A 19,089-nucleotide genomic window follows, 5' to 3' on the forward strand; every position below is an offset into this window, starting at 1 on the left:
CATTTGCCAATAACAGGAATAAGGGGCGCACAGGAATTCGGTATAAGTACGCCTCGGCATCTTCCGGCATATTGCTTTACCATTGGCTGGTTGTGGGTCGGAAAAAATTTCACCGTGGATCTCGTTCTCGGTAATGGCGAAAGGGACTCGTTCCGAAGAATCCGACCCCGCCGCTTTCCAATACCCAATATAATTATTTGCTCCATCAGTTTAAACCCTTCAAAAATTCCCCGCGTTCACTTCATTTCCTTCAATCGATCATCACCGGCATAAATACGCGACCGTTGTACACATTAGACGGCAATTTTCAGGAAAAGGAATTAACCGACTGGACAGTCGGGCGGAATTTATTCCCAAGTCTTTGCAGTTCATTGCTTTTTCATCCCGGAAAACGGTGGCTCGGTATGGTGCTGGTGGAAATCATTAATGCTCGTCTGGATTCTGTTTCAAAACTCTGTACTTGTTACACATAGAACACCACGAGCCACCTAAAATCATTTCACAACATCCCTGCGGGGTAAAAATGGTATGAAAACGAAAAATCAATTTTCGTGTCCGAAGATGATACTTGGTTCCGATACAATTTACCAGCTTACTCGTATGCTTGTATTCTTGGAAGCAAATCACAAGCTAATCCATGAACATTTATTTCTTGCTTCCGATTGAAGTGCTTGTGTCAACATCGTGTATGTGCTTTTATCCGCGCATGCTTTTTCAAAGTCAAGTTGGAGAGCTCCACGTATTCGACATGGTGATATTGGTTCGAAATGTAGGCCACACCGAAGTCCCGCTACGAGCATATACAGCGTCCTGTGGGATATTGACAGTGCCGGCCATATTGGTATCCCGACAGCAACCGCGATTAGACAACTATCTGTGCAGAGTTAATGACTCGATCCTTCGCATTCATTCGTCCGTATACTCCTACGAGCATTCTTTGATTGGACTGCTTCTTCTTTCTTCTACCCTCTTTCTTCATGTTCTCTATTCATTCTCTTCGTAATGAAGCCGCCATACGTTGGAAACAGAGCGGACGATTATAGCACGAACGGATCTGAAGATATTACGACGTATTACGAGATAGTTTTTTCGAGGCAAGTCTTCCATCAAACGAAATCCAAGGACTTTGAAATGCGGCGAAGTGGGTTTAGTCTCGGTGAGGGATAATAATGAGGAACGCACGGTGCCAGAAACATCCGTTGAGGTTATGGCAGGGCTTGGGGTAGCGAAAGCTAACAAAGCCTCATCACACGAATTAAAGTTTAATTTAATCCAAGTAATTCCTGGATGGTTTGAAACTGCGCAGAGCTGTTACCGTGTGTGGGGATGAAAGAAACGCCTCTGCATTCACTGTCCATAGTCAGCCCGGGTGCGTACTGTACGAACCTCCCGTTCGAATGTTAATTCGAAGTCCCCACCTTGCATCGTTGTCATAAAATGGAAAATATTACTCTGCCACCTATGGCTATATACCATGTTGGCTTACAAAGCCATATTTCAACCTGTGTTACAACGCTTCAACTCCGAGACTTGAATGGTCAATTAGCTAACTGCCTGCAGAGCTTGTACCTATTTATTTGAGTATCGATTCCATTCGTGTGCTAAAATTCGAATTTCAACTGGAAGTTCTCAAGATTTCCCCAACATCGACAGCTCAATGCTCTATGTAATTTAATCTAGCGATGAAAATTCGAACATTGACGTTTTTCTACCTCTCGATTTTCTCTTCTTCATCAAGAATTAACTAGAGAGTACGGATCGATGATAGCTGGATGCTCGCATGGTACTCGGGTTGTGGGATCCTGTCTCATTCCAGCTGCATTATTGAAATATAGGATGGTGAAGGCATGTGAACCCTCGAGGAAGTCCTGAATCACCTTCGACCTATTTTTCGTGCTCGTCTTTAATTTTTTCGGATTCCCTTCTCCACTCCTGTCATGTTTATCCCATTCCCCACTCAACGAACAACCGTGAGCAGCATATATAGGGCTGGTGATAAAACGGTGAAAGTCATGCGATGTGCAAGCATAATAATTTCGTTATCTCTTAAGTTTGACACGTTTTTGCATATCTCAAATCAAATGAGGAATCAAGATATTTTCACTGACTAAATGATTCTGGTAAAAGAAGTAGTAACAGGGATCAGCGAAAAACGCAACAAAAAGTTGACCCATAATGGTTACGAAACCATACATGATCTCATCACCAGTCTGATCACCAGTGTAATCGACAAAACTGTCACAGGGGTTGCCTGAGTATATACCCTAATTTGGTATAGCTCTGCAATGACTTGAAAAAGTATGTGAAACATAGATAAAAGTAATTAAAAAAATCAGGTGCTTTCGTGAGAGAATGTTCGCAAATTTTTGAATTAACGCACATTAAGTGACGACATGTTCATTGGTTGGTTCCCAGTGGCTTATCATTTTATGGTATCAAAACCGAAACAATCTTACTTTGAAATTGGGAACCCATTAATGAATATTACTGTACATCACAGTTTAAGTTTACTACCAGCAGAGTTGATGAGTTTGATACTTGGTAGGCTGTTCTTGTTTCCTTATCGCGTTCGCCGGTCTTTGAACACAGTGAGGACTGATTCCTTTCGCGCAGGTGGTACTTAGGTAAATACAAATATCCGCCCACGTCCCGATGCAATTACGAATACGTGAAAACAAGCGAAGCATGAGGTATTCATAGCGAACTAGAAGCCACGGGGAGTACAGATGGGCTGTGCAAACGAGATTTGATACTCGGGGCTCTGAAGGTCCTGATAAATTATTAGCTCCCGCTAAGTGAGGCGCGGAAAGACGGCCCTGTTTTAGTCGTCCCAGACGGGCCTCGAATCAAATTCCAATTTGCAAACTCAACGCCGAGTTCAACCCTTCGCCTTACTACAAATACGCCAAGCACCACCCTTTCCCACCAAATTGTCGAGGATCATGCGCAAAATCGCTTATAAGTCCTTAACACTCTGCCTGGACCTTTGTCCGGCTCGTTGTTTTTGTACCACCGTCGCTCTCTCTCTCTCTCTCTCTCTCTCTCTCTCTCTCTCTCTCTCTCTCTCTCTCTCTCTCTCTCTCTCTCTCTCTCTCTCTCTCTTCTCTCTCTGGCGACGAGTCAACTAGAAAAACAAACTCTCGAGACGGACCTACTTCTTTCAACTGACAATTGACTCGAATTGACGCACAGTGGTAATGAAACTATTCTAGATGCTTCACTTGTTAGAACGACTAGATGAACCTACTATCAGATATATACATTAAAAAATTAGCTGCGTGCTTATTGCTGTAGGTAGCTTCATAAAAGAGAAACAAGTTTCAACTCCCATGCAAGTTTTCCAACTCACAGTGGCTACTTGTCATTAGCCCACTCATCTTTTTAGGATGAAACTACATTTCTATGATAGTGCAGACAGAAGTCACAAGCATGTTTGCAATGTCGTTGCCTGATTGTTCTCAAGTGTTTACCAACTTTTTGGGTCTTTTATTGCACAGCGATCGGTTGTTGAAGTTTTTTTTTTTTTTTTCACCGACAAGTAGGTGCATCTTTCAACGAGTTCCTTGCATCTCACTTTTTCTCATAAAAATTTTGAATAATTCCACAGCTATACAGGCGTAGTACTAAGAACAAAATTTGATGTTTAATTTGGAAACCAGGATAGCTACGTATTTAATTGTACCCTTACCGATTTTTGACGCGATACGACCCGACGTAGCAAAAACTTAATGAATAAAATCAATTGAAACAGGCGGGAAAACACTCGTTTCACGAAACCTTACTGACAGTCAAAAGTTCATGTTAAGCGAAAAAGTTTAAGAGTTTCAGTAACGGGTCCCCTCAACACTGTTCATGGTCACAGAGTGTTGATTACCTTTTCATAGTATCTGAAGGAGTAACGCCTCGCGGAATATTACACCGAAGGTAGACCAAACGAAGTTTGAGGCAACCATAATTAGTAAGTTATATCGTTCCGTTTGAAGAGGATACTTCAGAGATGAGAGAACGCCGGGAAAACTAACCCGCTCGAGTTCTGACGGCTGCTGCACGCGGACTTGGGATGAGAACCTTGGGCGGGGTGAAAACGTCGGTGAAGCCCGGCATGGCGGGATCTTCGGGGGAAGATGATAGGTCCAATAATGATCCATCACGCGAGTCGGTCCCACCGGGAATCGAAGTTCCGTACCTTTCCAGCCTGTTTGGACGGCATGACGGGCGTCTGGGACGGTCGGTCATTTGTTTGAGGACCTGCACGTGCTGGGCTGTCGGACTGTCAGGATGACAGCGAAGGTCGGAAAAAATCACCGAATTTGATTCAAAATGTTTCCGGACCTGCGACAGGCGGCCCTTCGTCCCGATCCGAGGTGCGCTATCCTCATCTCAAGCTTCCTAACTCTTTTTCCCCAATTCCACCCGCTCTCGCTTTCCCAACGATGAAAGCCCGGACGGAGAGGAACGATGGAGATAAGAAAACCTTCAACTTACCTTTCTCTCTCTCTCTCTCTCTCTCTTGTGAGTCCAACAGACATCTGAATTTTTCGCTCTTGCTTCGACACGATTTTGCTCCACGTTTCTACCTTGGAGCGTTTTGTCTCAGTACGTTGGCACGCCTTGTATTGCTTTTCATCGAATATGCCAAAAATTTTCTCTGGATAATTTCAACGGCTCTTCTCATTGCGCATGCGCTCTCCCACCCACTCTGGATTTCATGGCGCACGTCTCTTACCTGCTGTCATGACACGGTGATTGTCTGGTTGATCACGCACACTCTCAGGCTGTTTTACAAGTAACTCTTCAACATCCTCCTTAACGCTCGCGAACTCTAGGCTGTCTCTGATTATATCCTCCCGTTGCGGAACCTGCAAACGCTTTGTTGGTACTGAAGGTGATTCGCTTACGTTTACTCGTGACTGTGGTGAGTTTCTACCAGCGTGCGTGCGTTGCTGATAAATATCGGTATGACCCAACTAGTGCTCTTGTCTTTTTTTGCGATCAATGTGCCATGCAACACTCAAATATTATCCAACGTACGCCGGATTCTTTACCCACTCGCTGCAATAAATCCAATACTGAACCCCAAAATGCATTGCCTCGTTTAACTCTTGAAGATTTAATCCCGATAATACAAAGTTCAAGAGAGTCCTCGGACAACAAGCTTCTCTCCATACAGAATTCTCTTACTGACCTAGATAAAAATCTCAGTAAACTTTAACGAACGTTGCAGAGCTCGTGGCCTTGCGTAAAGAAATGGCTAGTCGCATAAAGTCATTAGAGTCTAATAACGATGATGTTCTTGATGTGGCGGTGGAAGTGCATCATGGAAATCAAGCGCTCAAAACACAGGTAGAAGCTCTTAGAAATCGATTGTCGACCGTTGAATCTTTCAAAACACTTGACGAGATCACCTTATCCGGGAATCACCATTAAACTATCTCCTGTAGACATTTTACCCAACATATTCGAGACACGGAGAACCCCTCAACTGGTTGGTGATATTCTAGATATCCGTAAGCTAGAAAAAAAATCTACCAATTCTATAGGGGATCGTCGTGAGGCCAGCTAGTCTCAAACTCATGTGTGCATGATGTTTATTCTAACACTAAAATCTACGGTTGTTCGAGGCTACATATATGTCTGGGTCATGTCAGGAACTATTTGCGTCCGTGAAAAAGATAATTCGCCAAAACATGACTATTAACTCCGAGGTAGACCTAGATAAGCTGGTTTGACGTGAACCAGGGATTCTGAGAACACCTAATGGTCCTAACCCGAAGCAGTCAATGAACCAAAGTAGAGACGCAAATTCACTTCTCGGTCACATTGATTTTGTCAAAGCTCGCTTACATACACACTTTTACCTCGTAATTTCGATTTCTGAATCCTGGCTTAAACTTCATATCTCAAGTGATTTGGTGCGTTTGGATGGCTACATTTTGTTTCGTGGAGTAGTATGCTACATCCATTAATCGTTAAATGTAAAAGTATGGTCTACTTCACCAAATGCAGATGTAAATACACCGGAATCTACTGTCTTAGAAGTTAAGTACCCCGCTGGCAACTCACTACTCTCTCAACCATGTATAAAACACCTAAGGGCCTTCTTTTTCAAGATCTTCTGAATGATTTCGCGCGGTTCTCCAGAATCATTACACATTGTTGAATCTGACGCTACTTACCACGTCAATGATGTACATTCGTGTCTAGATTTGTTCATGACAGACAGTCCTGAAAAAGTGATTTCCTTAAAAAAATCCGTGATCCCTTTTATAACTTTCCACGACTTGATCGAGCTGGATTATAAGTTTGAATCAATGTTAGCGGTTAATCGAACAATCACCCGTCGTAACTTTAGACGTTTCGATGATCAGAGCTATCTTGCAACCTTGCAAACAGATCTCGATGATTAACATCTCTGCCCAATTAACCCATGCCTTTTAAGCCGCGAGATAGACTTGACGATACAGTCTCTCGATAGTTCAATTGCATTTGCCCTCGATGCTCATGTTCCTTTACAAACGTTTGATGTATCTAAGCCCAGTACACCTTAGCTCAATAATGTCCTGAAATCGCGCAGTAAGAATCATACTAGGCTTTACAAACAAGCTTCGCGTTCTGGGAATATACTATCTTAGGTTATTTATCGATGAAACAGAGACGAGCCTAGGATGGAGTTGAGACGTGCCAAAGACGAATATCATTTGAACAGGCTATCCGGGATTCGAAGTTCAATGCGAGCGCGTTCATCTCGATCTAATTAGTACATTTTATATTCTTGGCTGTTTAAAGTAATTATGTATTTATTTGTATGCGGTTCAGTACGATCGCTTGATAAAGGACTACTCGTATTCTGGTTATACTTTATACTATACTTGAAAATCGTATTACATCATATGACGTTATGTTAAAAGCACCTGCATTATAACCTGCTATCGGTGTAATATTCGTAATGCCATATGAACAATTCATTCTCTTGATTATCACGATATTGCCATGCACTGTGCTTGCAGAGCATTGTCAACTTAATATCACTGTAATTACCATCATTACTACTATCACCTTTACCACTACTATTATTATTATTATGAATACTAATCAGTGTATATTTCGTAATCCTGTTGTTATATACTCTGTTTGCCCACGGCATAAACAAAAAAAAAAAAACCATCAATAATCAACTACGAACTTTCTCTCTCTCCCTCTGTTTCGCTTCGCGTCTCTATTTTTATTTTACTGTTATCCCCACACATCTATCTTGTAACGATATTACATGCGAGTCACATAGAATATAAAGTAATTCGTATGTACGCGCCTTAAGCACATACAACGTTTCAAAATAAAGGGCAAACGCTTAACTCTAGGTGTCACGTCGGTCAAGATCACCTATCCGGTGAAATAAGTGTAACTCTCTCTCTCTGCGAGCCGGGGTCGAAGCGAACGGTCGATATAAAGTCTAGTCCTGTCATATTCACATTCTTATAATTTCGTTAACATTTGGGAAAACAAAACAAGCCAAAAAAAAAAAAAAAAAATTTTGAGACGACGATTCATACAAGAAGTGTAACCCAACGCAATCCCAATCTTTCGGAGCCTGTGAGCCTAAAGAACAAATCCAAATATCTGATCGACGAACGACCACGCAGTATAATCGGTGAAGACCGATTCTATAAAAGGAATATCAAAGAACTTCAACATCCATGATCATCTACGGAGCCGTTAGGCCACCTCTCTTCATCAGAGATATTCCGAGCTAAGTCATCTTTTCATTACTGATTTGTAGGTGGATTGTGCCACAAATCTGTAATAGCCTTCTTAAGTCAGTATTTTATATCTTCGTCTGTTAACTTTATTGTAATCTCACCATAATTTAGAGTCCTTTGTCAGTAGATTCATTCTTTCACTAGAATCATTTTTAAATTTGAACCATAAAGGAAAAGAGAGCCAATCTTTCGTTAATATGGTACGAAAATTTTACCAGAATAATTATATACAAAACGTCGGTAATCGCATTGAGTAATTTTAACGTGTGAATGAAAGAGTGAATGAGATTTTCTATGATTGCCTGTTCTTTTAAAAGGTTATACCAAAACTCAATAAATCTGTGTTCTACATTGTTTCCTCCTGATTTAATGTATTTTGTTTATTGAATATATCTAGATTTCTAATATAACATAAAATCAAAACGTATCGGTTGAACCTCAAAAAAAAAACCGTTACAAAATGGCGCCCGAACATAAAGTTTAGACATAAAGAAAGTAAACATAGGATTAAATTTGAAACTTCGTCGTTGAATGTTTGTATGATTGACCTTAGGTAGTAATTGTAAGAAACATATATTACGCGATAAATAGAAATATAAGAATTTCAAAAGTACATGGCACCAACGATTAAAAGAACACCTGTTAAAACTAGGTCAAGGATCACAAATAAACCAAGGAGGTCAGAACCTGACATATCAAAAGCAGGCAATAGTCAAATACGAAATAATACAGGCGAGATGGAGGGAGAACTGGAGCGTTTGAAGGAGGAAATGGCGAGTTTCGCGGGTTTACGAAATGCGATTGAACAGCTACAGGCACAACAAGCAACTAACGCACAGCTGGCAAACGAAGTCGCATTGTTGAAGCTCCAGAACGAACAACAAAGACAGGCTCTTCAACAGATACAGAATCCAGTTCAACAACCAGTTACCAATAACGATCAAATATCGGTGAGTGAGTTAATAGTAAGTTTGCAACGAAGTCACATTGATGCCAAAGCTCCCGAGTTTACAGATGAAGAAGTTATAAATCCTATTGAATATTTGGAAAATTTGGAAAATTATTTCAGGTTAAAATGTGTGAAGGAAGAGTGTAAATTGTCGATAGTCGAAAGTAAATTATCAGGTAGAGCAAAAATATGGTGGGAAGCGAGTAAAGAAACTATCAACACGTATAATGATTTTAAAGAAGCCTTTAAAAATAAATTTTATTCCATTCCAATCCAAGTTAAAGTCAAAACAAGGTGGAGTTCAAGAAGGTATAATCAACAGGATGGTTCACTTCAAACATATTTTTTTAAACAGCTTAAGGAAGCAAAATACCTATTACCGAAACTAGACCAGTTCGAAATAAACTATACCATTATCCAACAATTACCATATAAAATTCGTGATACTCTAGCAACTGTGAATATGGCGGATACAAAAATAATAGAACAAGCTTTATCGCAATTAGATGTAAATTATGAAGAAAGAAACAATAATAAACACAAATATCAAAATCAAAGTAACAACAATCAAGTGAATAATGTAAACAACATGCAAATTCAACATAAACAACAGCAACAGATAAATAATACAAGTAGGCAACAAAATTATCCAAATGCTGCAAACAACTTTTATCAAAATCCTCAATTTGGTACAAACTTATCACCATGGCAATATCAACCGCAAGTTCAAACATCAACAAGCAACCAAATGAATTTACCAAACGTCAATTATCCACCACCTTATTTCTCAGGAACCAATAATCAGATACAGTCATTACAAACTCAAATGCAAACTAACACCAATAATTTACAAACCAGTCCAAATAGAAATTTAAACTAATAAACAGCTCGATGTGTATAAGTCCGACATCGAGTTGGGATTATGCAAATTTAGTTGAGGACTTAATGCACGAAATTGGTAATGCTGAAGAAAAAATTGAAAGAGTAAAACAAAACTTATCGAAGGGTCCAAATGTAGTAATAAATGTGTTAAATTATCGAATGGTAGCTTTATTTGATTCAGGAAGCCAAGTAACATGTATGTCTGAAAAAGTATATAAATCTCTCAAAGGTAATCATAGTTTAAATGAACTACCAGTTACAAATGTAGTAGTTTTACCAGCAATTGGGAAAAAGCCCACAGCGGTTAAGCGACAAATTTTGGTTGATGTTCATATGGGATCGCAGAAAATCACAACAGCTTTTTTAATTATACCGCATCTGTCTAGTAGTGTGATTTTTGGTAACGATTGGCTTGATATTAATAAAGTAGTTTTAGATTACGGTCAGAAAACAATTAGTATTAAAGGTAAAGTAATAGCTCCACCACTTTTCTCATGCGACCGGGAACCTGCGGAAAGGTTGAGCTCATTTGCACAAAACGCGAAAATATATATCAAAATTTTAAGAACTGAAGATTCAGAAAAAGAACATGAAAAAATAGGTAAAGAAATATTTAAAAAGAATTCAAAGAAAGAGAATAATAATGAAGAAAATAAAAATGATGATGAAGATATAAAAACAGTTTTTGAAAATATCACAACTAAAGATCCTGAATGTGATAATGATGATAAAATGTCAGAAACACATGAAAATGTGATGCAAATTGACAATGAATCTGATTGTGTAGAAGAGAATAAAATTGATGAAGAAACAGAAATAAATTTAAAATATATCTTTGTAGAAAATGATGAAATTGATAAAAATATTTTAGTAGATAAGGAAAATATATGTGTAGCAATAAGTGAATTTGATAAAATTGCATCGGTAGATCAAAGAGATAATCCGAGAAATAATGAATTAGAAAATCTAAATTTGATGTGTGTAAAGAATAATATAAAATGTAATGAATCTGTATTTCAAAATGTAAACGAACATGAACAAAATAACGCAGAAACAATAGAATCACAAGACCATAATTTTTACAAAAAGAATTTAGTTTGCCAGAAAACAGTAGAATCGGAAGATCACAATTTTTTGAAAGATAAATTGGATGAAAATATCGAATCAATTTTAATAGAACAAATTCAAGTAACAAGATCTCAAACAAATGATCAAAACTTTTTCGAATCTGTCCGGTCGATCGCGAATAATCTTATGGGTACAAGTGAAGAGCAAAAAGCTGAGCTGGAAAAATTGCTAATTAAATATGAAAAACTATTTTCAGAGAAAGCCGGATGTACAAACATTTATGAACACTCTATCAAATTACTAAAAGACAAGCCAATCGTTAAAAAATCATACCCGGTACCATTTAAACTTAGAGAAGCAGTAGATGCAGAGATAAAGAAAATGCTTCAAGCAGGAATTATAGAAAGATCAAATAGTCAATACTGCAATCCATTGCGAATAGTACAAAAGAGGGAGAATGGAGTGAGGTTATGTTTAGATGCCAGATATATAAATGACATAATTGAGTCTGATAACGAATGTCCACCACCAATAAATGAATTATTAAGAAAATATCATGGTGTAAAATACATGACATCTACTGATCTAACACATGGATATTGGCAAATCCCGCTAGAGAGAAATTCACGTCAATATACAGCTTTTTTACACGGTGGCACTTTATACCACTTTTGCAGAATTCCATTTGGTCTCAAGACGGCAGGAAGTGGATTCATACGTGCCCTAAATATGGCATTAGGTAATGAATTTACCTCCTTTCTGACTTGTTATATAGATGATCTTTTAATAACCTCAACTGATTTTGATTCTCATATGAAACACCTAAGCCTAATATTTGATCGTTTAATGAAACACAATTTTACACTTCGTCTAAATAAGTCACTTTTTTGTAAGAAGTCAATCGCATTTCTCGGATACGTTATAACACCTGAGGGAGTTAGTCCCAACCCAGACAAAATCAAGGTGATTAGAGAATTTCCAGTACCAACAAGTAAATTGATTTTACAACGATTTTTAGGAGCGTGTAACTTTTACCGGCAGTTTAGCATAAAATATTCGAACTATGTCACGCCTTTGAGAGATTTATTAACAGACAATACACCGTTTAGATGGACAGAGAAACATACGAAAGCATTTAAAGAGATAAAGGAAAGTTTTATAAACTGTGTAACCCTTAATCACTATTTACCTGGCGTCATATGTAGAGTACAAACAGACGCAAGCGATCTTGGAATAAGTGCGATTTTGTACCAAATTGATGAGGAAGATAACCATAAAATTATTTCACTTATAAGTAAATGTTTGTCGAAAGCAGAATTAAATTACACAACTACGGAAAAGGAATTACTGGCAATAATGTATGCATTAGATAAATTTAGAATTTGGTTAATTGGAAGTCCATTTGAAATAATAACAGATCATAAAGCATTAACTTTTATAAATACAGCACCGTTTTTAAGTCCACGATTATCACGATGGGTTGTAATCTTACAACAGTACACATTCACAGTCAAGCATTGCAAAGGAAAAGATAATGTGGTGGCAGATTTTTTCAGCCGAAATATCAACGGGAAACAAAGTACAAACGAACGTAACAAGTTACTAATAGCAAAAATAAACCAACTGCTAGTAGATAATGTAGAACTCGAACTAAACAAAATCGCATCTCAAACTATTAAAATGAATCCAACGTTGATAAGAAACCTGAAAAATTTAAAACAATTGCAAATAAAAGATGAGGAATTGAAAAATATCATAAATAAATGCAATACAGATTCATCTGATGGTTGTTACAAAGTACATGAAGACTTGTTGTTTTATAAAAGTAAATTCGATCAAAATTGGCGAGTAGTAATCCCACAAAGTATAGTAGATTTACTCGTAATTTCTGTACATGAAAAAATAGGTCATATGGGTGTATATAAAACATACCAATATATTAACAGATATTATTACTGGCGAAAAATGAGAGAAGGTATCAAAAAACGTATTCAAGCATGTGACACATGTCAAAGAACAAAGGCATTATCCTACAGCATGCAAGGAAAGTACAAGCAGGTAACAGCTGATCACCCGAACGAATTGACTACAATTGACTTCTATGGCCCTCTGCCGAGATCTATTGGGGGAGTCCAATATTTGTTAGTTGCAATAGATGCATTTTCAAAACTAGTTACGTTATACCCCATAAAACGAGCTACTACAACAATAGCATTAAATAAAATAATCAACGAGTACTTTAAAAACGTAGGAAAACCAAAAAGATTGCTATCCGACAATGGAACTCAATTCACAGCTGCTAGATGGAAAGTCGAATTAGAAAAACAAGGAGTAGAAGTTTGCTATTCATCAATTAGACACCCACAATCCAATCCTACTGAACGAGTGATGAGAGAACTGGGGAGATTTTTCCGTACCTTCTGCAATGATAAGCATACTAGATGGGCAAAATATGTCAAAGAAATCGAAAAATTATTAAATTTAACAACACACCATAGCACCGGTTTTATTCCATACGAACTTCATTTTAATAAAACAGCGCATGATGAATTAACAAAAATTGTAAAATTTCCAGACAGAATTGAAAATAGTCACGATATTAAAATATTGTTAGCCAAAGAAAACTTGAAGAAAAATTTTGAATATAGAAGCCGGAATCAAAAATCAATTTCAACTGTAATTTTAAATGAAGGAGATCTAGTTTTACTACGTGTACCATATCCATCCTCCGCTATCGATAAATTAACACACAAATTCTTCCATTTGTTTAAAGGTCCGTACAAAATAAACAAAAAAGTTAATGAAAATGCATATAATTTAATAGATACAAAAAATAAAAACAAAAACTTGGGAACTTTCAATCGTGTGAGTTTACGCAAATATTATCAGCCCACAAATCCAAGTGCTAAATAACAGATAATTTTTTGTAATGAAAATTCACGAAAAACTCGTCATGAATCCTTCAAATGTTCTAATAAGTCCAACATGCATAGATTATAGAATTTTTTAGATGTAAGTCCAGTTAAACAAAATGTTTGCTAAAAGAAAATGTGATTAGATTTTAAAATGATAATTTTAATGATGAATGATGAAGGATGAATGGATTGAATGATTGATAAGTAAGAAGTAATTTAAAGAGAGGTTTTTAGATTTTACTGCAAATATAGGATAACGAGTAATTTTCGATATTTTCGTTCTCACAACAATCTCGAAAATGGGGGGGGTGATGTAACGATATTACATGCGAGTCACATAGAATATAAAGTAATTCGTATGTACGCGCCTTAAGCACATACAACGTTTCAAAATAAAGGGCAAACGCTTAACTCTAGGTGTCACGTCGGTCAAGATCACCTATCCGGTGAAATAAGTGTAACTCTCTCTCTCTGCGAGCCGGGGTCGAAGCGAACGGTCGATATAAAGTCTAGTCCTGTCATATTCACATTCTTATAATTTCGTTAACATTTGGGAAAACAAAACAAGCCAAAAAAAAAAAAAAAAAATTTTGAGACGACGATTCATACAAGAAGTGTAACCCAACGCAATCCCAATCTTTCGGAGCCTGTGAGCCTAAAGAACAAATCCAAATATCTGATCGACGAACGACCACGCAGTATAATCGGTGAAGACCGATTCTATAAAAGGAATATCAAAGAACTTCAACATCCATGATCATCTACGGAGCCGTTAGGCCACCTCTCTTCATCAGAGATATTCCGAGCTAAGTCATCTTTTCATTACTGATTTGTAGGTGGATTGTGCCACAAATCTGTAATAGCCTTCTTAAGTCAGTATTTTATATCTTCGTCTGTTAACTTTATTGTAATCTCACCATAATTTAGAGTCCTTTGTCAGTAGATTCATTCTTTCACTAGAATCATTTTTAAATTTGAACCATAAAGGAAAAGAGAGCCAATCTTTCGTTAATATGGTACGAAAATTTTACCAGAATAATTATATACAAAACGTCGGTAATCGCATTGAGTAATTTTAACGTGTGAATGAAAGAGTGAATGAGATTTTCTATGATTGCCTGTTCTTTTAAAAGGTTATACCAAAACTCAATAAATCTGTGTTCTACATTGTTTCCTCCTGATTTAATGTATTTTGTTTATTGAATATATCTAGATTTCTAATATAACATAAAATCAAAACGTATCGGTTGAACCTCAAAAAAAAAACCGTTACAATCTATAGACACACGTCTCACAGGAGGTCCCCTCCCGTTTTATTTTGTATTTTCATTCCATTCCAACCGTTTACTTTCATTCTTCTCACTTACTTTTTCACTCATCTTTTTGCCTAGTTGTAAAATAGCTCAGTTATTTCTCTATTTTTCATACCCACGAGACGAATAGAAAAAAAGAGAAGAACTTTCGATCGAAAAAATCATGGATCTCTTTGACAGCAGTAGATGAATTATATTGTAACCGGTAAACATCGTAATTTCAAAATCTTACTAGAGTTACGAGGCTGTACTTCACTGCACTTCAAATTAATGTAGAGCAGTTGACGTTACGCGATGGCCATACACTGGTTGAAAATAATTTGACACCAAGTGTCTGAAACTACTATAGCATATAGTAATGCGTATAGTGTCGAATTAAGTACAAGTTATCCATGCGATATGCAAGATATGATTCTCGTCTATAATCAAGAGCATACAATTGTATCTCGTACACGTTTACATGCGACGTAACGGTAGAAACGACGTTTTCTTTCAACCTTCAACGGCGATATTCGTTTTCCATTACCTCCAGCCTCTCACCTAAGTTGCAATAGAAAAATAAAACCAGCAACGGAATGTGGCACCGCTGATTTCTGCGGTGGTCGGCGTATGGGGAGGTAAATGCTTCAGCATAGTATAAGTAATTGAAGCTGCAGGGTAAGCAACGCTGGCAACAAAGAGGGGTGGCACGACGACGGTACCTCTCGAAACGGCGAACGGCTGAAAACTTCAGTTCTGCTGATCTTGCTCGGGCTGATGTAAATGCGTGTTTCCGAGGCGCAGCGATCTTCTTGATAGTTTTCCCTGTAGAGATATAACATACATCGATAGTCTTGCCTGTGTACGTGCAATGCCTTGCACGTTCGCAGTGTCGACAGACCAGGCGAAAAAAAATCGATATTCTCACCGTTCTCTTACTTCTTCGAAGACCTGTTCAACGTTTGAAGAACTCAGTTTATCAACTTTCACTGTAGAATTTTGCAAAACTAGATTAAAGTGAATTTTAAGTAACTAATTCATCTTCTTCCGTTGTGTAATTAATGGACGGTAAAGTACTGTACGGTCAAATTTTCTAAGAATAGTATAACCATTTGAAACTGTTTGATAGATATTTTAATAGTGGAGTTACGCTTCTACATGGAATCTGGAATGACAGACAAAAGTTGCGAATCGAACCCTTTCAAATTCTTTCAAATAGTCAGAGGCTTTCATTTGGGAGTGGTCGTGACCCGAGAACTTAAAATAAAATCCTGAACTCGAACTAATGTAAGATCAATAACATCTGCTCAATATTGATCAAGAGTATAAGTCTTGCGGTGAGGCTTTCTGGTTATTGACACAAGCAGAAGAATATAAATTCTCTTTTCTAATGGTATACGACAAGATATGTGAATAAGGTGGGAAAAACCCGCAAGGATATCGATAGAAAAAGGTTTCAGAGTTGACGTGAAAAGCCCCGCGTTGGAAGTTCTGGAAAAAAGGTTCTGAAAGCTCGATATTTCACCTCCAAAATACTCTTCCTTTTCTAATTTACCAAGTGACTGGGGGAAGAGAGCGCAAAAAGCATTAGAGGAATATTCCCTACGCAAGTTGACCAAAGCTTGGCGTGTCATAGGCTGAATCCAAACAACCGGTTGTTTCCGTTGGCGTCTTAGCGCCGCGGTAACGGTATATTGCCTAATTAAGCACTTGGGTGGGTGGAGACACATAACGGAAGCGGTATTAATCTCCAATTCATCGATGTAGGCAGGTACTTCCGTTGGCGCTTGTTCCCGCGATTATCTTGACTCGATATTCTCGCATCTAAGGGCTGAAGATTGAGATCGAGCTCGAGCTCGAGCTCGAGCTCAAGCTCAAGTTAGGGCTTTGGGGCAGATTGTTCTCAGACGGTCTATAACCCGCGTGCCTGAGTTGATTGTATCAGGGTACACACGTTGGTAGTGTGTATCGCTTTGATGATATGCGAAAGACTATGTTGTCGAGTCAACGTAATGCTCGGCGCTAACGCGGATCCATGAGTGTTTGTACCCTCTCCGTATATTTCCTCTTTGAAGAGATCCACGCGGATGAGAATCCGGATACTAATAATCCACTCTCATCTCACTCGAGCTTACGTCTTTCAACGGTTTACGGGTACCTCTTCAAATTCCAATTACATGACTCAACTCCAATTTGCAGGGTATTGACGATGTGTACCTATACCCACGTACCGAGATCAATGGGATTAACATCTCACACGAGTCGTGTGGTTTTCATTTTCTAATCGAATTGCATAATTCAAAAAAGAAATGGCTGATTTTTTTCCTCTTCCAATTCCACTTCCAAACTATAATTTTAAACCGTATTGCTGCTCCAGTTTGTTCTTATTTCGAAATCGAAGGTGCGAGTTTAGAGTGTGAAAGGGGATGAGTGACTACAAATTCTAGCTCAGCTTTAGTTTTCCTCTCGTTGCCGCTCGTGCTGCTGTTGCAATCGCGTCTACGTTGACCCAGATTGACGTTGACACCCTAACAAGACCAGCGATAGCATCGTACTCGTATAAGATTCTCTGGAGACGATGTTCCGCCAGGAATACCACTCGTACTCGTACTTCGGCCGCAACTGTACGGTTCGATAAGTACGTCTCCCAGCCAGCTCTCCTCACCCCGACCACATCAACTTCGGATGAAATCCAATCACTATACCTATACGCTTACCTCTTCTTATACTCCCCGACGTAAATGGTGCTTTGGAAGATTATTCGGCTTTATATCGAACCTCCAAGCCGGTGGAAAATGAACGAGATACGTAACTGTGATAAAAATCTAATGTGGTTTTTTTTTCAAAGGCAACTGCGCTGTCGCGTACATTGTTCGGCCCTTCGAGGGTTGTGAGTCACACAAACTGTTAACAAGACAGAGTTAATTATGAAATATAACGTCCTTATAGAATTTAACAATGTTCCACTCTCTTACTCTCTTTCGACGCTGTGTTTTCATACTGGAGTTTGTATAAGACCAATTTACTTAGACTGTTGCGACATGTCTTTTATGTTGCTTTTATGATTTGGAAGTCAAGACTATACTTTCATGAATTCGGATTTTCAGTCCAAATAAATGAGACGAAAAATCCGTAATTTCTCCGAGACCATACTCATAGTTCGAAGATAATTGCCATATGCCATTGATCTACGCGAGGGTGTTTCGAGGTGGGTAATATGCCGTGCATAATAACAAAGCAGCCATCTTCGTCGACGGGCGGAATGTAGGAGGTTGTAATCACGGGTTAGATGAAGAGAGTGGCAAGGGTAAGAGGGAAGCACTAATCGAGCCGGTGGTATTGGTAGCAGGGCGATTACTTGCGTTATCCAACCTCAAACAGGTCGGTATCGAAACCGGAACATCAGATTCGCTCTCTGAGCAACTAAGACTGCATCGTCCTCCGCGTCATCGACTGCGAGATTCTGCTGATCAACACCTCAAGGGTCAACAGTAATTGCCCATGTTCCTGCAACAGGATCATTGTTCCCAAAAACTATCCGTGAAGTATCATTAGTGGAAATTTTGCGGGTGAGACCCTTGCAATTGACAACTTTCCAGAGTACATGCAATGATCACCAACGGATGTCCATTGGGCTTCCTATCCTCCTTCGTGGAAGCTACTATCGTTTATTGGATATTCGTAAATATCCTCATTCACCATGTGGAAGGTGGAAGTATCTGTAATAATTGGGTACATTGGACGTCCAGTGGATGGTCTATAAGGGGAATACTTAACGTTGCCGTAGATGTCTCATAGACGAACGCTGAATATCTTGTAAACATTTCTTGAACATCAATAGGACGTACACTTAATCCGACCATGAGTGTACTATAGACGTCCAAGAAATGTCATAACCGGATAGTCAGTGAAATGTGGATAAAATATTCTGAGTTTTTGGCCATGCGCGTTATCTTCACATGTAATGAATATGTTATGCACTATTCGCAATATTTCATCGTATAACAATGCATTTATAGTAATTTGAAAGTATGGCTCGTTACTGACGGGACTCGAACCTTGATGCTGCAACCGCTCCGATTACAAGACACGCGATTTCACCACTGAACCAACTTTTTTATTGGTAACAGTGACAACTCATTAGCGCCTCTATGAAGTTTTCTAACTGTTTGAATAGCATCGACAGTATGATCAAATGCATGAATTGTCGTGAAACTCCGCTAAAC

General features: G+C 38.5%; 2 protein-coding genes across 3 annotated transcripts in view; both read left to right on the forward strand.

Moving 5' to 3' along the window:
* LOC107221596 (protein turtle homolog A) overlaps positions 1-19,089 on the forward strand; it is a 413,977-nt gene that overhangs the window by 89,190 nt on the left and 305,698 nt on the right. The gene's annotated exons all lie outside the window — the stretch shown is intronic.
* LOC124294407 lies at positions 7,539-10,074 on the forward strand. The gene is made up of 2 exons (XM_046739376.1): positions 7,539-8,707; positions 8,827-10,074. Exons 1-2 carry the CDS (start codon positions 8,372-8,374, stop codon positions 8,851-8,853), a joined length of 363 nt encoding a protein of 120 aa, XP_046595332.1. The 5' UTR covers positions 7,539-8,371; the 3' UTR covers positions 8,854-10,074.

Source organism: Neodiprion lecontei, chromosome 5, assembly GCF_021901455.1.
Source record: "Neodiprion lecontei isolate iyNeoLeco1 chromosome 5, iyNeoLeco1.1, whole genome shotgun sequence".
Taxonomy (NCBI): domain Eukaryota; kingdom Metazoa; phylum Arthropoda; class Insecta; order Hymenoptera; family Diprionidae; genus Neodiprion; species Neodiprion lecontei.